This window comes from Phyllostomus discolor, chromosome 1 (genome assembly GCF_004126475.2).
Source record: "Phyllostomus discolor isolate MPI-MPIP mPhyDis1 chromosome 1, mPhyDis1.pri.v3, whole genome shotgun sequence".
Classification (NCBI taxonomy): Eukaryota; Metazoa; Chordata; class Mammalia; order Chiroptera; family Phyllostomidae; genus Phyllostomus; species Phyllostomus discolor.
In genome coordinates, this window is record NC_040903.2 from 185,429,177 (window position 1) to 185,452,961 (window position 23,785).

The 23,785-nt window shown below is 43.6% G+C and overlaps 1 protein-coding gene across 1 annotated transcript in view; it reads right to left on the reverse strand.

Moving 5' to 3' along the window:
* CCDC175 (coiled-coil domain containing 175) overlaps positions 1 to 23,384 on the reverse strand; it is a 52,472-nt gene extending 29,088 nt beyond the window's left edge. Inside the window, exons 1-7 of the mRNA XM_028507664.2 lie at positions 22,766 to 23,384; positions 19,768 to 19,853; positions 17,253 to 17,364; positions 12,098 to 12,233; positions 8,740 to 8,968; positions 3,552 to 3,674; positions 873 to 982 (exon numbers count right to left, since the gene is read on the reverse strand). Of these exons, the coding sequence (XP_028363465.2) occupies positions 873 to 982; positions 3,552 to 3,674; positions 8,740 to 8,968; positions 12,098 to 12,233; positions 17,253 to 17,364; positions 19,768 to 19,853; positions 22,766 to 22,922 (953 nt within the window). The 5' untranslated portion in view covers positions 22,923 to 23,384. The remainder of the gene's footprint in view (positions 1 to 872; positions 983 to 3,551; positions 3,675 to 8,739; positions 8,969 to 12,097; positions 12,234 to 17,252; positions 17,365 to 19,767; positions 19,854 to 22,765) is intronic.
* Between the last annotated feature and the right edge of the window lie 401 nt (positions 23,385 to 23,785).

Here is a 23,785-nt window from a genome sequence, read left to right on the forward strand (position 1 = left end):
ATGCTGCTTTGGAAGACACGATTTTAATCACAGTGCATTCAAACCTGTATATGTAGAAATGAGCCATTTCCCACATAATCCTGTTTTTCCCAAAACAGGATTCCACATGTGAAGTTACTTGTCTTCTGCGGAATCTACTCAGTTCACAACTTGTCTTTTAAACTGCCGGAGAACCCTGGGCTAGGCCCAGCAGCCAAGTCTATACCCCCACCTTCCTGTCCAGAGCTGAGTCAAAGAGGTTTTGATGAGAAATGTGGGAATTCTCCCAGAAGAGTCTGTTGGCCAGTCTCTAAATACGGATGGCTCTACAATGACCACGCTCACCCATGGGCTCACCAGGAAGAGAACACAGCATGTAGATAAAGAGACAAGGATGAAACACTTTTGCAAAAGGAAAAGAGACTGTGGGCCTTGGGGTGGAATGGAAAATGTCCTGAAGTTTCTGGTTCAAGCCCCATGGGTGACAGGTTTTGCCCTGAGGCTTCCCCATATTTTATCCGTATGTTCTGCGAGTCCACCTTGTCTAAGAACAGCCACTGTAATGGCAGGGGCAGGTGACTTGTAGCCTTGTGGCAGGCCCTGCTAATGTCTTCTGGGGGCGTATTTGCTCACAGGGAGTCAGGAACTGGAGTGGAGGTGACACCTTCCACAGAGTCCCTTCCTTTTCCTAAGCTGACAGCATCATCCTCCATATTTTCTCTTGATCACCTGAACATACAATTAATTACAAAATAAAGAGGTGCTTCTGTAAAGCTGACATTACACAAATTTTAGTAAACTAAAATATTCTAATTTTCATCTAATTACAAAATTTTAAGGAAAGGAACATAATATCTAGAAATGCTTCAGTAAAAATAAAGTATCATACTTACATTTTAGTCTCCAGGATCCTACAGGCTTTCTGTATTTCTTCAACCTTTTCTTCCCAATGTCTTATTGCTTCCTGTAGTTGTTCTATCTCTACATTGTGATCAGTGAGAACCTATTGAAATTTTTAAAAATTATGGCATTCAATCATTGTCAGATGATTCATGACAGCATTTCAATTGACTAAGTATTCAGGTATCACTCATTCGACTTTTACTTTGTCCTTCAGTTAAAATAAAAGAAACCAACCCTTATCATTGTTTCTTCAAAGTACAAACTTGGACAGAAATAACTCTGAAATCATCACAAAAAAAAAAACAAATTTGGGAGGGAGAGCAACCAAATATAGCAGTGAGGATGTGAAAACTATAAAAACAACTTCCAAGACATGAATTCATTTTGATTATCTTTTATAAAAATAAATAAATCTATATTTTCATATATGTCTTCAAAGTGTTCCTCTGGGACAGTAGAATGAATATTAGAAACAAGTAAAAAAAATGGAGTCTTTACATGAATTGATAGCTATGTTCATGCTGAAAAAATGTTTCTTTATTAATATTTAATCAGAAGTTTGAAAATGAAACAATTGGATACTGTGAAAAAATGGTAGCATAGTTTTAAAAAGGAAACACGGATAAAAAATTCATAGCGAAACACATTTTTCCAGTGCAGTGTCAGAATAAAGAAAAGGGAGGCAAACGTATCAGCCTTGGGTCTGCATCTGGGCTGGTGAGGGCACGCGGCTGACCCAGTTCCTCGGCTTCCCAGCACAGAGTCCCGCGGACGGATTACTGAGTGCCGTCGGACCCTGCATACCAGTGTGGGTCACAGAAACACTTGTGGGCAGTATAAAGGTGCTCTCAATCATGCAGGTGACTCAGGGGAGTGGCAGCTCCCCCAAACTCTTCCTTTCTCCAAAGCACCCACGTGACTGAAATGCTGGGCCATAACGAGTTCCAGAGTAACAGGGGTCTGAAGTCCTAGAACTGCCACCCCAAACCAGCAGAGTGTCTGAAGGGCTCTGACCAACCATCAGGATGAGTGAGTAAATGCTGAAGGCCCCCAGGCCTGACATTGGTGACCTTTAACCCTCAGTCCTTCCTGCTGTGGACTTGTAGGCCACCTGGAGAGTCACACACTGCTACTGTTTTCTGCTGTCACAACATCCGCTTGACCTGCCCTCAGAGTTTTCTAAACTAAAGGTACTGCATGAAGGTTAATCCGACATCCCCTATTGTCCCAGTTCCATGCCCAAATGTTATTTTCCAATCTCCAGCAGTAATGGGAACAAACTTTACTAAACATACAGCACTCAGCTAAAGCCATACAGGCATGACCTCACTGATCTCCACAAGAGCCATTTGCAATAATGGGCAATAGTATTAGTGTATTTTATAGGTGAGAAAACTCTGAGCTGGTCGAGCCCAGGTTTGTGACCCTCAGGTTTGTGCTGTAAATACCATTCTCCACCAGGAAGCTGGGGTGGGGTGGACAGGCTACACTGGGGGAGAGGGAAAATGAGAAGTTTAAGCCTTGTCTGATTTGGCCTCAGAGATCTTTGGGATACAGATGAAGGAACGTGTACTTCATTTTCGCAAGCTGGAATTGGGAGGGCTCATGGCTTATAATTCACGGGGCCCAACTGGAGGTGTGAACTTGGGCGTGCAGGTGAAATCTGTGCTATCCCGCCCTTATGCTCTTCTCCCTTGAGCCTGACTCACACTTTCTTGCCATGCTGATGTTCAGAAAACAGATGATGATATTTTTAAATGCATATATTTGAAGGAAAATTTGTATTGTACTAGTGTTTTATAATTGGATATCATAGCCAGTATGTTATAACTAAAATGATCAGAACCACCCTATACAAAGTATAATGGAATTAACTGAGTGTTCTGATAAGATGTGTGAAGTTATAGTACGACCATTGCCCCATACATAGTGTTACATGTATTCATCAATACAGATAGAAGAAAGAAGGACTCATTAATTCAACTAACTCTGATAGAAGACTAACAGGCATTTCTGTTTTAATAACATGAAGGTGGTATTAACATTAATCTTTTCAATTATAGTCACTTCCATAAGCCTCAGTCTTCTTATCTTTAAAATAAGGATGATCCTCACAAAATATTCAACATAGTACTGGCTTTCACTTAATGTTATTAATTTTTTAAAAAGTAGAACTACAGAGTTCCGAAGTATCTTCTAACTCAAACAAATGGTCCCCTTTCCATATGCATGTTCCTATTGCCAATATAAATTGAGAGACTAAATCCTTTGTTATCATCACACATTCAGAACTAAGGAGTCTGTCCATGGTTATTTATTTTGTTATGTAAAATAAAGCAATATCATAGAGATGTTATATATGGTTCTGTATGCACTAGAATGGTTCTGTGTGCGTTTTTGAAAAATAATTTTTACAGCGTTTTGGCCCATCAAATGTAATTTGTTCTTAAAGCATGCCAAACTTCATTCTTCCCACCATATTCCTGAAGAAGAAAACATAACTGCACTGTAACACTTTATCAGAAAATGATAAAATATCCTTCCAGAACGACAAAGAGGTAAATTAAAACCAATCCCTTTTTAAAAACACCTTTACCCGTCACATTAAGGGTTGTATATATTGAGGTGCCCGGGGTTGGGCTTGAAAAATAAGGTTTATTCTTTCTTACCACTGTGGTGGTATTCACTTTTTCTTTCATCTTTGCCTCTTTAAGCCTTAATTTATCCAATTCTTTCTTCTTTTGATAAGCGTCCTGTCTCCTAAGTTCACAGAGACTTTCTTGTTCAGCAACCTGTAGTGATAAACATAAACCCATCAAAAAGCTTATGAGGACAACAAAGTTTAGAAAAATCTTTTTTTTATTTTGTCAACCTAATTCACATTCAACCTAAGTATGCCACAGTCAATCTCAGTATACCAACAATTAAAAAAAAAAGGGTTTGCCTGTTTCATAGCATCATAGGAAAAAGAGTGAACCACGAGGACCAAACTGCCATTATAAAATATTGAAATAGTAAATTTATAAGAGCACTAAAACAATGATTATTAATGGCAAATTACAAAAGCAATAGCCATTGTAGCAATTTATGAGTAAAATACCATAGCAATGGTTACCAGATTGACAGTGTGCTAGGAGACCAGGAGAGTCAGAGGAAAGAAGAAGGAGTTGTGTCTGGAAACGCAGCTTCACAGTATTTAACGGGCAACAGAATGGACTGAAGACAGAGGAAGAGGACTCACTGAAGACCAGGCAGCTCACAACCCCGGACAACTTCTTACCACTTTTCAAACATACTCTGATCACTTGTCAAAATATTAAGTATGTCGCCCTGGTATCACAATCAAACACATCAATGAATTTGTCTGGCAAAATGAATTACCAAGAAAAGGTAACTAAGAGGTTAGCAAGGCCTGCGGAAATGTGTTCAACTCCACAGTAAAGAGTTATGAAAAAGTATGTTTGGGTGACTTTCCATCAGAGCCACCAGCCAAGTCACCCAAAGTGGCTACTCTGAATGAATGGGATCATTAGCAATTATATCTACACTGGGGCACAGTTGAAGGAAACTCGGTGATTAATAAATTTTGCTGAAAGCCCTGGCTGGTGTGGCTCAGTGGATTGAGCTTCCACCAGCCTGTGAACCAAAAGTCGCCGGTTTGATTCCTAGTCAGGACACATGCCTGGGTTGTGGGCCAGGTCCCCAGTGGGGGGTGCATGAGAGGCAACCACACATTGATGTTTCTCTCCCTCTCTTTCTTCTTCCCTTCCCCTCTGTCAAAAAATAAATAAATTAAAAAATAAATAAATAAATACATTTTGCTAAAAGTTAGAATTCTGTGTTTAGGCTTTGGCCTAAGCCTTCTCCCAAGATCTGGCAATTATAGATATAATATTAGTGAAAAGCATTTTGTTTTGTGTTAGGGGAGATCTTATGGGTTGGAAGACTCTGATAACTGTAATTGCTTTTCCTCTTTCACAGAAAGTAAAGGGGATTAACAGGATGTCACTACGGTCTATCCTGTGCCTTCAGGGGATATTGGTGGCTGCCTCCTTCACACCCACTTCAGTTGGTCTAGCCCGCCAGTACAGGGGGTTCCTTTAAGATCCATTACTGTGCCAGGGGACGGTGGTGTCTTAACTGGCCCGATCAGACATGGCAAGAAGATTTGCAGTCCTTGGTTAGGAAAGACTTTCCTGTTTTCACTTGAATAAAGAAGCACAGAGTATACTTGTCACCGGCAGTCATCTTGCTACCTTGAGAGAAACCAGCATTAAGAAGGATGGAGAGGAGGGAGCAGCCGCTGACTTAACTCCTCCAGAACTCTGCTCTGCATTGGGAATTCCTACTGTGTGAGACAATAAATGCCCCTACTGTCCAAGCCAGTTCAAGTCAGGGCCTCTGCTATTTGCATCTGAAAGTATCCTAACTGGAGCCATTTCTCAGGGGGATCACCAGAGATAGACCAATTACCTGGCCCCCCAACCCTGATCAAATCCAGGCACCATCTGTTTTTGTAAAGCTGCTCTAATTTATTTAGTTGTTATTTAGGGCTACTTTCCTGCTAACATGGCAGAGTTGAGTAGTTGTGACAGAGACTGTGTGGCCCTAAGGAGGAAACTATTGTGTTTGCAAAATGCTCATTTTAAGGTATTCTGAGATTCTTTTCTTGCATTTTAATATTTACATTAAAGAAGAGGAAGAGGGGGACTTCCCTGTAGAGGTTAAAAGGGAGTTAGACACTCACTCATTCAGTGAAGTAATATCAGAGAGTGCCTACCACTGGCCAGGCCCGGCCTGCCCTGTCAGTAGTGCTGGGACACAGCAGCGGAGACAGACAGGATCCTGCCCAGGGGAGCCTTCCTCTGGCGGCCAGATCACAGATCCAATGCCACTGCTGAGGGGCCGTTTAAGTCCCAGGGGAAGTAAGGAAAAGAACAGGGCTCCCCACTCCTCAACCCGCCCCCCACTCAGCTCTGCCCACACAGACACATCCCACTTTCGATTCCTGTAACTTAGATGAGCTGCTCCAGCACGAGGGTGTGGGGTGCTCAGGGAGAAGAGAGTAGTGCTTTCAGAAGAGGACTGTGTCCATGTAAGAAACTTCCAAACCTGTAAGAGTTTTTATGAGTTTATTTGAGCCATGCTGACAAATGCCAGCGGGAGGAAGCAAAACAACAATAGACTGAGAGAATGCTCCAGAACATGGCAGTTCTGCACCTTGTTTTATTCATTACAATCAGAAGAGGAGCTATAAGTGGGTTACATAAAGTCCATTGGTAATAGATTAGGGAGGTGGGAGAAAGCAAAGAGGGGGAAACTTCTGGGTTTGGATAAAAGTAAAATGATAAACACCTCACTTTATCATTTATCAGGACAGAAACAATGTACAAGTAACATGACAACAATAACAATGACAGGGTCTGTGGTCATCCTCTGGCCTCAGTGCCAGTGCTTTGAGAAGTAGGGAAAAAGGACATTTGACCTTCTGAAGGTGTGTTATCATACATGCAAAAGACAGTAGCCAGGCTCAATTAAAGTAAAGATAGACTTTTGCCAGGGAAGATTCTAGCCTAGGTCACGACTGCTTGCCGTGAACATTTTTAACGTCAGGCCCTCCCGTGTGGTTTCGTTAGATCTCTGAGTCTGTGAGGCTGCCATGCAGACCGCCCCTGGGCTTGTCAGGTTTGTTACGTGGCCCCTTTTCGGCCCCAGCTGGAAACTGCAGGGCGATGCCAGTGCTGCTCATCATCATCGTTGTCAACACGGCACGAAAACAGTAAAATGCCTTTCGATCCTTTTCCTAAAATTTCCACTTCTTTATGATAACAATAAGTTCCAGTAAGTTCTTGCCCGGTGACGGGAGCTCACTATTTTTGAGACATGCACTAGTTGTGAGCATATGTTTGTGATAGAGTCCGTGCTGTAAGTCAGCTGGGCAACTGCTCGGCTAGCTGCCTGCTGAGCAGCCCGGCACCAAGGAAGAGACAAGAGTCACACACAGTAACTATGCCATTCACCCAGGTTTTGGTGAATGCAGGTTCACTCAAAGTAGAACATCAACAAACATTAATATCCTACTTACACTCCAACAATCTAAGAGAAATATAACACGTACACACACACAGCAATCAGTGGGAAATAATGAACCCGAGTCCCAGAGTCTGCAGGTCCGGGGGACAGCACAGTGGGCAAGGGAGTCATCAGCGTCTTGCCAGGAAGGATGACCAGAGCCAGGTGGGAAGCAGAGTGGAACAAGTCCTCAGTCCAGCAGGGCAGAGCTTCCAGCGGCTGACGCCAAGGGAGGTCAGTGTGGCGGGGAGCAGCGCTCTGATGTGTGGAGCTCGGCTGTCTCAGCAGTGGTCTGGAGCCTGCGTCAGTTATACCTTGAGGGCGGTGCACTCCGCCCTTCTGGGTCTCTTGATAAGCACTTTGGCACCCCTGATGCCAAGTGGGGAATTTGCCCAGCAGCCTGTCTGTGGGTGGTCCCACTCTGCAGACATAGCTGGTCTGATTACACACAGGCAAATATCTTGAGTGTGTCCTTGCCAGATGTGTCAGGTGGGACTTAGGTAGTTTCCCTCTTAAAACAAAGCACCATGCCTGATTGGCAGCCATCTCGGTTGACATGAGTGACTCCATTTTGTTTTGTATACTTTATGCCATCTTGACTGGACTAATGCCATTGATAGGTCCTGCTCTCCACAGGACTTCAGCTGGTTCCTGCACTGCAGTCCAGGCTAACAGTCAGCTTCAACCCCACCAAGGTCCAGGGAGCTGGGCATTTACAAATTCAATTTAGTGGCTGCAGTTGGCCCGAGGTATGCCTTGCCAGCTCCTTCACAAAGAGCCTGTTCCAAAGATGACAAAGGCTGAGCTATCTACATACAAGACATACTACATTCAGTGTAAAACTAATCCTGAAGACACAGGTGCTTTCAAGGACAAAGAAGCTTAGACCTGACTGGAATCAATTAAAGTAAGAACCAAATGTTGGTCACTGATAGTTGTAGTCCTCTAAAATTTTAATAACAACTCAACAAAAGCAACTAAACTTTTTTCTTTCTATTCTTTTTTTATTATTATTAAATATAGCAGCCTTGTGAGCTTGAATACAATTTCCTGCCTTTATGACTGGAGGTCAGGGCAACTCCGATCATGGAGAGGGAAGCACCAGGCGCTCGCCAGTAATTCTCACCAGGAACTGGCCCCTACACCACAGGGAAGAAGAGACTGATGCTGGGCCGCCCAGTGGAGACAGTCCTGCCTCTCCTGGCGCAGTCGAAGCAGAGCAAGGAACCACCAAGAGTTAACCCTTCTAATGGTGAACTTTAATTAACATGGCCTAGCAGACAGCAAGAAGCTGAAATTATACCTCACACCACCCCCTCACAAAATTCCCAGTTCAAAACACTCTTTTCTCTTAGGGCCTTTGGCTCTGCCCAGCCCCTCTGCAGGCCACTTCTCCCAGATTCATTCAGCAGGAGCAGCAGGCTGGGGCCAGGCTGAGCTCCCTGGTCCTATCCATAGAGACTGGGCCTCAGAACTGGCGAGGCAACCAGATGACATGGAGGCAAATCCCTGGTCCCTATAGGGCTGCATATAAGCAGGAGGCCACCCCAGGGATACAAATTCCGTCACTCACTCTTTCTCATAAACCAAGATGCTGCTGCTACACAATTCAGTGCCTTCCCCAAGGGGCCCCAGTGTCCTGTCTCTGCTCTGCGTCCACCCCAGTCTTCACAGAAGATGCTACGGGAGTGCTGGCTGGCCTCGAGGGCGAGTAAATCATTTCCCGTTTCGTGCTCAAGATTTCGTATGATTCTGTATGATACAAAAATAAATCACGCCACTTACTCTTTCAACCAACTTTGATTTTCTTTTCAAATACTCAGTTCTTTCTTTTTCAATTTGCTCCTCTACATCTTGAATGTGTTTTCTTTGCAGTTTTATTTCTTCCTTCTCCATGTTTATTTTGGTGTAAGTCTCATTGATGTAAATAGTAGCAGCGGCTTTCTTCCCCATCGTGGTGTTCAGTGACAGGACAAACTTTTGGTGCTGTCTCGCCAGCTCCTCTTGCTTTTTACTAGGAGAAAAAAAAATCACTCATGGCCTGAAAAGTATGGCATTTAGGAAAGGGATTTAAAGTCTGTTTAGTGAGATTAACCACCATAAAGGGGGAGATTGTAAGGGGTGCTGATTTGACCATTGTATTTGCACTTGTCTAACCTTGGTTGAGACAGATGGCAACACAAGTGTCAACCTTGTAACTGTTTACCACAAGGTCCAGCCCATCCCACCCATACCCACACGGCAGGTACTACCTATAGGCTATCTGGGTTTAAAGTACACAAGGACTCAACAACAGCTTTGAATAGGGAAATGAAATCTTGCCAAATGGTTTGCTGTGTAGCAGTGCCACATCTGTCTTATCATCCTGAGATAGGCAGTTAAGTCAAAGGAAGATAAATGTCCCACCACCCCTCCGGCCACCTTCTGATGCCAGGGCCCTGCGGGGAGGGCCCAGGAGGACGCTAGCTTTCCTCTGACAGACAGGAGTCAGGCGAGGAGAGGGTTCATCTTCACTGTTCAGAGGATGCTTAAAACCTAATTTGAATGCTCTTATCTTCTCCCAGCTGCAGCCAAATCTGAGTTCGAAAGGAGACACTAACCTCACACACCAGTGAGTCACATTCACTAGAGGAAGACCTTCAAGCTGCTAGAAACATCTGTCCCCGGGCTAACAATAACAAACCGGAGGAGGGACAATTTGAGCCATTTATTTATTTTCCTTTTTTGTAAAAGCTCCTGAAATGTAAAGAGCTTTTTCCTTTTTCCAGTCTGCAAGGTTAAACATGTTGCAGTTCAGATGGTTGTGTGCAAAGGCTTGGGCCAAAGGAAACAGATCGTCAGTAAGTTCCATTTCCAGACGTCAGCTCCACCACAGAAATGCAGTAACACAGAAGCCTGGGCTGGAGCGAGTCAGGCCAGGGGTGCTTTGTGGTCCAGCACAGGGAGCCTTCTAACAGTGAATACACCTCAGCATGCAGTAGCCTCAGGGGGGTAAAGGGAAACAAATTCAACCAAAGGCCCTCACCTGGTGTGGAAGAGAGCACTCAGAAACCGTCCCCCGCCCCCCCACCCACCCGCAGAGCCCAGGGAAAGCACAGCAAAGAGCCTGCAGGGATCCAGTTTGGGTTTTGTTTTTAGCCTTCCAGTTCACGTTTATTTTTATTTTTATTTTTTAAAATTTCTGTTAAAACCAGCTCACATTTTAATAGCACATAATCCATGTTTTTTTAAAAAAATATTTCTGTATGTATTTATAATATTTTTTAACCAGGACCCAAATAAAATATGTACATTGCTAAAAATCAATATCCCTTAAATCTCTCTTTTTAAAATATCTAATTTTTTACACATTATTGTTGTTCAGCTACAGTTGTCCCACCTTTTCCCCATTGCTCTCCCCGAGGACTGTCCAGGAGAGGCTGCCTGGCAGAGAGCGAGGGGACCTTGAGATTCACCTTTCTTTGAAACATGGGTGCCACAGGCGACTGTAGCACGATGATGCTCGCTCATCAAGCACCCCTGCCCCTTACTTTGCCATTGACTTTTTTTTTAAGATTTTATTTATTTTTAGAGAGAGAAGGGAGGGAGATAGAGGGAGAGAGAGGAACATCAATGTGCAGTTGCTGGGGGTCATGGCGTGCCACCCAGGCATGTACCCTGACTGGGAATCGAACCTGCAACACTTTGGTTTGCAGCCCATGCTCAATCCACTGAGCTACGCCAGCCAGGACTTGCCATTGACTTTTCCATAAAGATTTCTCTAGACCAGTGATTCTCAAAATGTGGTTGGGACCTCCCAGCAGCGGCAGCAGCAGCGGCAGCATCACCTGGGAACTTGTAAGATACCCAAGTTCTCACCCTCACCTCCAAGACCTCCTAACTTAGAAATTCAGGGGGTGGGTGTCTCTGATAATTTGTTTTCACAAGCCCTCCCAGTGATTCTGATACACAATGAGGTTGGAGACTCACTGGTCTGTAGGGGTGTGTGGGTGCTGGCCAACTGCTCTGAGGATCCCAGTTTGGAAATGGACAGCTCAGCTTATACAGCCGCCGCTGGCGATCGTGGCTAGTATGCACCACACACTCATCTGCATTGGGAATCACCAACAGGGGGCAGAGAATGAGTATATCTCACACTTCAAGGTGATGATGAACTTTCTTTATCATGGAACATCTCCCAGAACAGGTGATCTGAGGGCCAACTTCAGGAAAGGTGTCCCTGGGCCTTGAGGTCTCCACCTCACTCCTCATGCTTTGAAATCTTGTGTGCCAAGCAATCCTCTGGTTATTTCAGCTTCCCAAGAGGACTTTTCCCCTATGACAAGGGCTCCTTGAACATTTCTCACTTCGACACACTGACATTCTGATATTTGCACATTAGCCTTGCAAGTGTGCTCACAGTACTGAGTTGTTCTTCCGAGTTAGTTTATTTTTGCTTTTTCTTTCAGAATATATCTCTTCCTCCATGAGCTGGGTAAATCAAGACTTGCAATCCCCATTTAACAGATGCAGAAAATGAGGCCCCCAGGGTGAAGTGCTGGCAAGGCAGCTAGGAATAACAGGAAGAATCTAACAGGTGTCAGACCCTGAGCTACAGGCAGTTACACACATTGTCTCATTTAACCTCAGGGAGAATCCAGACCCCTCTCCAGGGAACCAGTGCCATCCTTACTCAGCCCTCCAGCAGATTATGACTGAACACCTTTAAGGAATTAAACTACCCATAATATATCTGGTTTGATGCTATATTTGCACCTAGCAAGACATCTTCCTTTGGTGGGTAAGGTTTGTAAATTCAATTTTACTAAAATGCATGCTAAAACCACTGTGTGCCCCTGCATGGGGAGGTGGTGTGCACGGCAGTGTGTGATTTGCACACCATTGTCACTGCGTGTGAGGATGGATGGCTCTGAAATTGTACAGGCCTCCTGACTGCAGTGGTTGAAGATTTTCTGCTCTGCTCATCAGATCTCTGTAGCCATCACACGCCCCTCAGCAGCCCGGGTCCCCTTCCACATGGGATTCCCACCTCTTACCTTGCCCGGCACCAGTTCGGGTCAGAAGACAAACCCTTCAGCAGATTTTCCCACCCCCGCCCCAGGCCCCAACTCCCTCAGGTGCTGAATAAAAAAGCAGTACTTGCCCCAGAACTTTATTCTTGTTTTTCAGATCAAGTATTTTCTTCTTTAGAAACTGTATTTCATTACTTATCCTTGTAATTTTCTTTTGTAATTGATCCATCTCAAGAAGGTTTAATCTGCGAGCATCTCTAACACATTCTTAGAAGGGGAAGAAATGTTAGTGTTATTTGAGAAACAGCATAATTATAGATAATGACTTTTTTTAAAAAGATTTTATTTATTTATTTTTAGAGAGGGAAGGGAGGGAGAAAGAGAGAGAGAGAGAGAGAGAGAGAGAGAGAGAGATCAATGTGTGGTTGCTGGGGGCCGTGGCCTGCAACCCAGGCATGTGCCCTGACTGGGAATCGAACCTGCGATGCTTTGGTTGGAAGCCCACGCTCAATCCACTGAGCTACGCCAGCCAGGGCCAGATAATGACTTTTGAAATCACAAACAAATTGTCTTTCTTGGAGCTTTCTTTGCATCATGTTTCTGATTCACACACCTCTTCCCACCCTTGGGGCCCCTCTGTCTCATCTACCAATCATTTCCCTTATTTCAGCTGCTGCTCTGGTGACCAGCTTTCCTTGGGCTCTGAGCAACTACAAACTGGGGCAGTTGGACAGCACCCAATTGCTGCTTTTTCTATGCACTTCTCACCTCCTGCCCAACAGTTCCCTGTCACCTCCACCATGGGACTTCCTTAGACAGCCAAACAGGCCAGTGGAAACCAAAGTGCGGGAGGTGGGGCCAACACTGGACCAGTGACGGACAGGAGCCAGCCAGCACCTGGATGGTCCTGAGAAGAGGTGACTGTGTCTTAGGGGTCTGTACGCACACTCCATTGGTTACATTGGCAGCAGTCAGCATCATCTTGTACCCCACATTAACTCTCCCTTCTCCCCACTCCGGTCTCCTTATCCCAGTCTCCTCCTTGCACTGGACTCCTTAATAAAATCATGGTGCAAAAGCAATCGCCTTTGGTTCTGCTGTGAGGGAACCCAGTGTTTAAAAACAATAGCAACAGCTACAACTAATTACTTATCAATAAATAACAAATCAGCGTAATCATGTAAGACTTCAGGTTACCTCAGTGCATGATAGAGAGTAACAATGAATATTTGAACACTGCTGTTTTAGGAAAGTCCTGAATGACCCATTTCTTTGAGAGACCTTATTTTTTCTAGACTACTAGTTAAATTGTAGCAGGGCTTCTCAAACTCGGTGTCTCCGATATGCAGATGCAACACCTGGGGATCTTGTGGAAATGCAGATTCTAATACAGCGGGTACAGGGTGAGCCCGGAGAGTCTGTTTTGTGACAAGCTCTCGGAGGATTTTGATGCTGCTGATCCAAGAACCATATTTCGAGTAGCAAAGCTTTATTCATGAGGCCAATTAAATGTGCTTGGTTGAGTATTCTCCATGTATCAAGGATCTTATAAGCTCCTATGGTATTGTTTTTCTTTCTAAAATATGTTTTCCTGGTTGTAAGATAACCTAACCTAGAACATAAAAAGCTACCAAAAATAATGAAACAAAAACACTCCTAATTCTGCCTTTGACACAGCTTTCTTCTAGGTGCAATTTTTATCTGCATGTGTAGTTGGTTGTATTTTCCTTGCCAAACTAGACTAACACTATGCATATTGTTTTATAACTGGCTGTATCACTCAGGGTCTAAGTGGGTCATAGATATCTTACACTAAATTATAGGGAAATTTTTTAAAACATTTAATGATTAATTTTTAGAGAAGGGAAAGGAGGGAGAAAGAGAGGGAGAGAATCACCAGTGTGCAAGGGAAACATTGATCAGTTGCCTCTCCCACACCCCCAGCTAGGGACCTGGGCTACAACTCAGGCATGTGCCCTGACTGAGCATCTAACAGGCAACCTTTAGGTTCATAGGCCGGCCCTCAGTCCACTGAGCCATATGATGGGGGCTGATGGGGGAAGTTTACTATAAAGAATTATTGACTATAAAGCGGATTTGAGTAATGAGGAAAAGAATATTAAGAAAGTAAAGAGAACACTAAAGAATTCAGGAGTAGCAGGAATAAGAAACAGCCACTAGACCTGCCACTGAGAGGAAGTGTCCTCCAAGAAGCAGCACCTCCACACCCCAGATCCAGACCTCACTGCAGGTGGCTGTGGCTCATTGGATGACTCCAAGAAATTCATAAAGTGCTGGGCTGGCAATCTGGCTTCTGGGGTACTGGGGAAACCTGTCCAAGGGCGGTGCCACACTTTAAAACTCACTGCAAAACCACCCAAGGGTGCTGGGGAAGCTGCTCATGGGAAGTTGGCTCAGTGGTAGCAGTCTGCCATGATGTTGCCCGAGGGGTACTGGAGGAAGCCGCTGGGCACCCTGGACTGCCACAATGCAAGAGTCTTCCAAGCTGAGCACCCTGAAACCAGAAAGAGAACCCCTTCTTCCTCTGGTATCCCACCAGTGCCCTGGAAGGACAAAGCTTCATATTGTGCTAGCTGGCAAAGGGGAAATCTCCAGGGTCCAGCTGCCTTATGACAGAGCAGACAATGAAGGTGGATTTGGATCTGCAAGGCAACAAGTGAATAACTGAAACAGCTACTGAAAAAGCATTGTTCCCTGACTGGTGTGGCTCAGTGGGTTGGGCGTTGTCCCACAAACTGAAAGGTCACAGGTTTGCTTCCCAGTCAGGGCACAGGCCTGGGCTGCAGGGCTGGTGCTCAGCTGGGAGTGTGCCAGAGGCAACTGATCCATGTTTCTCTCTCACGTAGGTGTCTCTGTCCCTCCCTTTCACCCTTGCTTGCTCCTCTCTCGAAAAGTAAATAAATAAAAACTTTAAAAAGTGTTTCTTAAAAGTTTGTTTAGACCATTGTTTTAGGTTGGTCTCCCTGGGAAACAGGTTGTAAAATGCGCGTGTTGAAGATGTACTGGGAAGTGCTCTCAGGGACGTCTCAGAGGAAATGAGGGGAGCGGGGCTGGGCAGAAGGGGAGGTGAAATGACCCTGAGCTTTAGAGCTGTGAGGACACTTGGCAGCTGTTCTGCCTTGAGTCCAGGAAGGCAAGCCTTTGCCCCTCCAGTGACCAACCAGCAGCACCCGGGGAGGGCAAGTACCCCAGAGTGGAGCCTTTCTCTTTGCCAAGGACAGTTCCTGTGGAGAACTGAGCTGTGGGCCTCAGCCAAGCCTTCTGGCAGCTGGGAAAATGAAGTTGGACCTTACCTTACACCAAATACAACAGTTAACTCAAAATACATCAAAAGCCTTAATGGAAGAGCTAAAACTATAAAACTCTTCTATGAAAACATACAGGGAGAGCTTCATGACATCAGATTTGGCTATCATTTCTTGAATATGAACCCCAAAGCACAGGCCACAACAACAAAAACGAAACGGGACTACAACAAAATTCAGAACTTTTGTGCATGAAAACTCACTATCAGCAGAGTGAAAAGGCAACTGAGGGAATAGGACCAAATATTTTCAAATTTATACCTGATAAGGGGTTATCATCCAGAATAGATAGAGCATTCCTACAACCCAATAACAACAAAACAAACAAGCTGATGCAAAGGTGGCAAAGGACCTGAGTAAACATTTCTGCAAAGAAGATCTACCAACAGCACATGAAAAGATGCTGAACATCACTAATCATTAAGGAAATGCAAATCAAAACCACAATGAGATACCATTTGACACCCATTAAGGTGGCAATTATTTACGAAACAAAAACAGGAAAATGGTGGCATGAGTGTGGAGAAACTGGAACTATTGTGCACTGTGGGTGGGAATGGAAGAAGGAACAACCACTGTGAAAAACACTATGACAGTTTCTCAAGAAGTTAAACATAAAATTACCATGTTACTGTACCACCCAGTAATTCCCTTCTGCGTACATACCCAAGGAATTTAAAGCAGTGACACAAAGTGATACTTATACACCCATGTTTACAACGGCATCATTCACAATAGCCAAAAGGAAACAACTCGAGTGTCCATTGGTGAACGAATGGATACATAACACATGGTATATACAAGGTCTGTCTGGGAAAATTCCAGCCACTGTTAATATAAAAAGATGGTGTCTGTGACACGGAGGTAACCTGGTGCCAAGGAGAGTGGACTGGAATGCTCATGTGTGAACGTGACGACTTCACTGCACTAGTCAGTGGGAGTGGTAGACGCCCTCGAGTGGGCATGCGTACTGTGTGGCCGTTACATTCAAAATGACTGAGCAAGTAGAGCCATGAATCTGCATCAAATTTTGTGTTAAGCTGGAACATTCCTCCACAGAACCTACTCAGATGATTCAGAAGACCACAGCTATGCGCAGTTGGAGACTGGCAGCTTCATCACGACAACACACCCACTCATGCAACATGGCTAGAGCAGAGTTTTTTTGGTGGTACAGCAAATCACCCAGGTGACTCAGCCCAGCTACAGCTCAGATTCGGTACCCTGTGGCTTCTGGCTTTTTCCAAAACTAAAATCACCTTTGAAAGGGAAGAGGTTTCAGATCATAAATAAGATTCAGGAAAATATGACAGAGCAGCTGATGGTGAACTGTGTGAAGTCAAGGCACCTACTTTGAAGGGTATAAGGTGCCATTTTTCTATGTACAACATTTCTTGAATCTTGCATATTCTTCAATGAAATCATTTTTTTAAATATTACATGTCTGGTTACCTTCTAGACAGCTCTCATACATACCATGGAATAATTTTAAAAAGGAGGGAAATTCTACAACACAGATGGATCTTGAAGACATTACGCCAAGTGAAATAAGTCAGTCACAAAAGGACAAATATTGTACGATTCCACTTCTGTGAGGTGTCTACAGTAGCCAAACTCACAGAGACAGACAGTAGAGTGAATGGTGACTTAGGCCAGTCAAGCCACCTAACTTAACTGGATGAACACCAATTTGCAACAGGCTGATTCTGTATGCCTTGTCTCTTCAGACATGAAATTATATAAATTTAAGTTATATATATATATTATTTCCACGTAAAATATCACAGAAATTATTTTGGATCTCACTGTGTTAGTGTCACGTACTCTTTGTTACTACATTTGGCATGAAATAACTAAACCAGGCTTATATAATCATAAATTAAACTCCTTTTTTCACAAGAACTTGCCTCTATTTTTTATATGATAAACTAAATTTCTACAGTTATTAACCTCAAAATACCTTCGAATTCTATGTTAACATTAGTGGGAAGAGTTTCCAACTGAAAATATAGTCTGCTGAGTTCCATGCTTTCAATTTCCAGAAGATCAATTGTGGCTTTTCTCATTTCTTCCTAAAAATTTAAATTATATATTAAAAAATAGAAGTTATCTCCTAAACAATGTCCTATAAAGGTTTTGAAAGGTCAAAATTTGATTTTCCTTAAGTACCTGCTGCTGCTATTTTTATTTGGAATAGAAAGAAGGGAAAGTAACTACAATAAGTTGTTAAGGTGTCATTGTTAGTTTACCTTTTAACTTCTGTTTATTTCTTTGACTCAGAAATCACCTTTCCCTATGTGTTTCCTGCTTTGTTTCAATCATTTTAAAGTTAAAGACTTTAACAAAAAGGGTAACATTGAGAAAGAAAGCTACTTAATTTAAAAAAAGAGGAAATGCCTATAAAAATATGCTTAGGTATAAAGAGAACATCGTTTCTCTTATACATACCAAGAAATCCAAACAAAAAGTCAGGTGGGCCTATTGTTGTTGTTCTTGTTATTATTATTACTAATTTATAATTCTGGGAGTGGGACTTTTTGAAAAAATTTCAACATATGTTAGTAGAAAAACAGATAAATCATCTTTTAAATAAATGGTCACACTGTCTATAGTTACTATATGACCTGATAAACTATCATCCAATTTTATGAACAATGAAAAGCAGGTTATATAATTGTACTGGGTTGGCCAAAGAGTCTGTTTAGTTTTTTCCATAAAATAAAAGACACATTTTTCATTTTCACCATTTAACTTTACTGATTTAGATATGTTGAGTATGTCAGCTATCTCCCACAATTGGCTTCTAGTGGGCAGAAGGCAGGGGTGCTGCTAAACATCTTCCAGTGCATAAGACAGCCCCACAGCAAAAGATCATTTGGCCAAAACGTCCATGGTACCAAGAAACTTCACAAACCACTTTTGACACAATTGATCAGTCACAGCACCTTCTCCATATACTGAACAAATCTTTATCTGTACTTCAGTTGCATTTTTACCTTTCTTGAAATAATAAATCATAATACACCAAAAATGTTGCATATGTTCTTCCATCTTCAATATTAACATGGTTGCACAAAAATTTACCAATTCTGGTAAGTTTTTGTAAATGCACACTGATATGACCGCTGTCACAATACAATCTGACAAAGTTGTTTCAAATTAAGTTAGAGATTACTAAGCACTACTAGAGCCATCATAACTTCTTGGCCAACCCAGTATCCATAGAGTATGACCACTTTTCTATAAAATGCAATACAGGCATCACCTGTACCCTGAAAGCAGGAAGAACAGTCACCAAAGAGGTAACGTGATTATTTGAGAGTGGTGGGATCATCGTGGTTTTCACTTTCTTCCTTTTGCTTGTCTCTTTTTTTCTAAGTTGTCCAGAGTAACCACGTAGTGCTTTTATCATAGTGGAAATTTGTTACTTTGAAAAATGGAGGGATGTACCTCTATTGAAGAGATTTCACAGCTCAGATATTAAGTGGACACATACTAGATACTTTAATATGCTACCCTTAATATTTTGATCCCCTCAATTCTGGAGAAAAGCACAACTAAAGCAAAGCAGGGGGAAAGATTTGCACAAGACCACAGTGCAGTACAGCATACACAGATGCTAAGTTGTTTATGTTCCATACACATGTATTCCATGTGTATTCAGTTAAGTGTGATTATAAAGTATAATTCTATAGTATACTATATAGTATACAACTATATAATTACATAAAATATCATTGTAAAGAGATTAGCTTTTATCAGCAGTCTGTAGACCCAAACTCATTTACTTTACCACATTTCTATGTTTTTAGATATTTGATATATAGTAGATTCTTACTCAATATTTTAAAATCAAAGACGAGACTTCACCATTCTGACCCTGCTGGGGAAACATTGTAAACATCATCCAGGACCAAACAGAGAAATGATTGTGACACCTCAAAAGGAAATTCTTTAAATTCTTCTTTGGTTAATATAACCAAAAGAATTTCTGTTCAGTTTTTTTCACTGAACAGCATGGTCTACTTCAGTGAAATGGGTGCCAAAAATACCTTCCACCAGTTACATTAGGAACTGCTTGTAGAGAACCGAGTTCATTGGCACCACATATGCAGTTTATTTCAGAGGTTATGTGACGCTTCCATGTTGGGGTCACAGCATTTGCCCATTTGGCTCACCCCTCAACAGAGCTGTGTCCTCACCAGTGTTGCTTCTCCTTAGCTGGCTTGCCCTCATCCATAGAGTACAGGTCTTAGTTCAGTGTTCTGCCTGGAAAACTGGGCAACAGTCCACAGTTGGGCAACACTGGTTAAAATGCTTTGTTGGGAGGACAAAAAAAATTTTTTTTACTCAGGGTAGATATTTTCCCAGTTTTTCTATTAAAACACTTTGAACAGAGTTGGTGCTAAATTAATGTCTGATGAGGAAATAAGTGGAAGATTTTTTTAAAAGGCTCTTATTAGCTAATACAATACCAATTTCTTGACAGCTACAGCAATGTCCTTAAGAAAGATCCTAGCTTCTTCGTTGCATTTAAAATAGTCCCCTTGCAGTGATTGTTCTAAAAAAAAATGACAAAATTAAGATATCTTGTTTATCTGTCCAAATCCTATTTAACCCTTTAAGATCTGGCTGAAATGCTAATGCAGCTGGAAATTACATCTCTGTGAATCTCCATAGCACTTTATATAAATCTTTTGTATTTGTTATTTTCATAGTATTCTAATTTAGGTATATATTTTAGGTTCCTTCAGGAGAAACTCCCCTTAAGAGTCTCTCTTTGACTTTGGCTGGTGTGGCTCAGCTGGCTGGAACATTGCCCAACTGAAAGGTTATGGGTTAGATTCCCAGTCAGGGTACCTACCTAGGTTACAGGTTTGATCCCCGGCGGGGCATGTATGGGGAGCAACCAATCAATGTTTCTTTCTCTCTCTCTCTAATACCAACAAACAACATCAGAAAAAAAAGTCCATCTTTGTATCTCTCATGGTAGAGAGAAGGATGTGTAGAGGAGAGGACAAAGTTCAACAAACATTTACAAAAGGATAACAAGCCTATAATGTAGGTTTAAGAGTGTTTTCATGTATATTTAGAAATATATATATCTTTAATATAGTATTATTGCCCAAACCACACATATATTTAACTGTATAAAAATCAAAGTTGATTCTCATAAACTTAGAATAATTCTCATTTCACAGAGAAGAAATCTAAGACATTGAGGTCATGTCACATGTTCAAGGTCACAGAGTCTGTCACTGATGGAGTCTGGATTCAAATGCGAGTGGCATAACTCCAGGGTCCATGCCCTTAATGGCTCTGTTCACCTCTCACAAGAGTACATAGCAATTTCGGCCCTCAGTTCCAGGGAACTTGGATTCTTTTAACGAACTAAGCTCTCAGACCAAGTGAAAAATCACTTACCGAGTTTGCAAGCAAGTATGTGTGAGGGAGAGACAGGCCTTGCCTGCTATCTCCTTTCCTTCCTTCTAAGGAGTGAATGAGCAAAGATTCTTCCCACTTGCAAATGGGCTGGAGAGCAACATATTTTATAACTCACACTCAGCACAAGAGTTTCAATGAAGTTTTTTCCAAAGAAAAACATTCTGAGGATCCAAAAATTATTAGCAGCACAAGTATTTTCTGCAATGAATTCTGCTAGGGCAGAATGGATATGCTGATTTAGATGACTTTGCACACAGGCAAATCATTTAGGTATCTTCTGTGATTAACAGTTTTACTGAAAACACTCCTCCAAACTTACAAGATTTGTGAAGTTAAGGTAGTTCATGTATGGAGGGAAAAAGAAACTATCCCCAAATAAGAGTAACAAGATAGACAGCAATATGATTGTCTAGAAACAGTGAGATGATGAGGAAAGCAAAGGTTTTAGGAAACACTCTTCCTTGGTCTGGGTCTCTCCTTAAGCTTAGGTGACTTGGTTACAGGTTTAGCATTCTAGCTGAGGAGGTATTTTAACCTGGGCCCATCTTGACTCCCTTTCTTGTTTGCCTGTTAACTTCCTCAGTTTGGCTCTGGGGCTTTGATTTGTACTTCTTTTTTTTTTAAGTTCTTTTTTTTAAAAAAAGATTTTATTTAGAGAGGGAAGGGAGGGAAAAAAAGAGAGAGAGAGAAACATCAATGTGCAGTTGCTGGGGGTCATGGCCTGCAACCCAGGCATATACCCTGAGTTGGGTACCCATGGGAATTGAACCTGCAACACTTTGGTTTGCAGCCCACACTCAATCCACTGAGCTATGCCAGCTAGGGCTTGATTTATATTTCTGTTTGAGCCATTTTTATTTTTTTAATCTGGTCGTGCCTGTTAGGTAGTGAGGGGTGGAGCCTTAGGTGATTTCTCAAAAGAGATCTTGCAGGCAAGAAGGGGCTGGAAAGAAGTATTACAAGTCATGAAAGGTAAGGGCCTACACCCAAGATTGCTCTGTCCAGCAAAGCTTTCATTTAGAATGGAAGGGCAGATAAAGTGCTTCTCAGATAAGGTCAAGTTAAAGGAGTTCGTCATCACCAAGCCCTTATTTTATGAAATGTTAAAGGGACTTATCTAAGAAAAAGAAGATAAAAAACATGTACAGTAAAATGACAGCAAACTCACAATTATTAACAACCACACCTAAAACAAAAACAAAAACAAAAACAAACTAAGCAATCAACTAGAACAGGAACAGAACCACTGAAATGGAGATCACATGGAGGATTAGCAACACGGGAGTGGAAGGAGGGAAGAGGGGGAAAAGGTACAGAGAATAAGTAGCATAGATGGTAGGTAGAAAATAGGGGGAGGGTAAGAATAGTATGGGAAATATAGAAGCTAAAGAACTTACAACACATGGATATGAACTAAAGTGGGGGAATGTGGGTGGGAGAGGGTGCTCAGGGTGGAGGGGGACGGAGGGGGGTAATGGGACAGCTGTAATAGCATAATCAATAAAATATATTAAAAATAAATAAATAAATAAACTCCCCAGTTTGCATGGCATAATGTTGGAGGAAATGAACTTGTAAAGAAAGGTTAAAAAGGCAAAAGGTAAAACTGAATGCACAATCTAACTGTAGGTGGGTGGTATTCCAGTTGCAGGCAAAGGGCAATGGCCTGGGGCGCCAGGATTTGTCACCAGCTACTAAGTTGAGTTGGGCCAAGTAAATGGAGCCGGACGTGAGGCGCCCCGAGCAACTCCCTCCCCAGATCCCTACCCCGGTGGCCTCTCTCCCGCCCTGGGGCTGAAGAAGGCTCAGCACACCCAGAGATGCGCTGGGGTCCAGAGCGGGGTTCTGCTGAGGGAAGCGCGTGCGCCGCTGCCAGGGGCCGCCCTTCTAGCGCCAGTAGGGAACCCGGTGGCTAGCGCCTGAGCTCTGCCTCCTGCCTCCCTGCCCGCCCACGCCCCCACTCCCAGCCCTCCCCGACCCCTGCCTCTCGGGGGAAGTCGCCCCCTGCAGCGCCTGCGGCCTTCTCACCCACAACCAAGAGCTGCTCCAGCGCTGCGGCTGCCACCGAGGAGCCCAGGCTGGAGGGGAATGTGCACAATTCCAGGGAGGGGCCGGTGGAGACCGCCACAGGTCGCAGCACCTTCTCCCCGCACCCCAGCTCGGGGGACCAGGACTGCAGCGCCATCTTGCGGCTCCTGTGCAGCGCCCTGCGGCCAGAGCCCGGAACTGCCGTTGCCACGGGCAACCAGGACGCTGACAGTTGACCGTTGACCGCGGACGGAGGTGCACACGTCTTGCATGTTACCTGGCAATCCTCAGGTGGAGTGCGCGTCACCACCTGAAACTCCCCGCTGGTTCCCTGAGGGACAGAGGATGCGGGGAGCACTCTTCTCGCCCTGGTCCTGCTCCACCGGTGTGCAGCCACCTTTGGATTCTCAGAAGTCGCCTCCTCCCGAGGCCTTGCGAGCAGCCGCCCACCGGGTCAGGGACTCCTGCGTGCGGTGGGTTACAAGCCACCACACTTCCCTCATGAGGCCCTAAGTGGGGGCGCCGGCTTGTGGCCCTCGAGTGGGCTGCGCACCTCCCGGTCCCCGACTTCCGCCGCGATAATCAGTGATCCGGGAAGGACGAGTCCAGTGTAGCTGCCCTTTTCTCCTCCTCCTCCATTCCCTTAGGTCAGCACTTGGACCTTCCTCGTGGCCCGTCGGAAACGTGGTAAAGATCCCTTGAAACTGGGCTCTGTCAGGCACTACAGGAGAGCCTCAATTTTCACAATGGCGTTGTGAGCCTGGGTCTTTTATCACCTCCACTTCTGCAGGCCTGCGTCAGTGGTTACTCACCTGCAAGGCATTTGTAACCGCTTCTGTGACTTATTTAGCCTTATCGTAATGCTTCAGGGAGATTGTTTTTTCCAGAAAATCATACCCAGGTGAGAGATTCAGTGCCATTGGGGATGACATCTGGCCCATGAGGGCTGCCTTGTGACTGCGCAACCAGGGCCGGCAGCGGGGCTGGGGAGAGGGGTGCTTGTACCTGGACAGGCTGTCC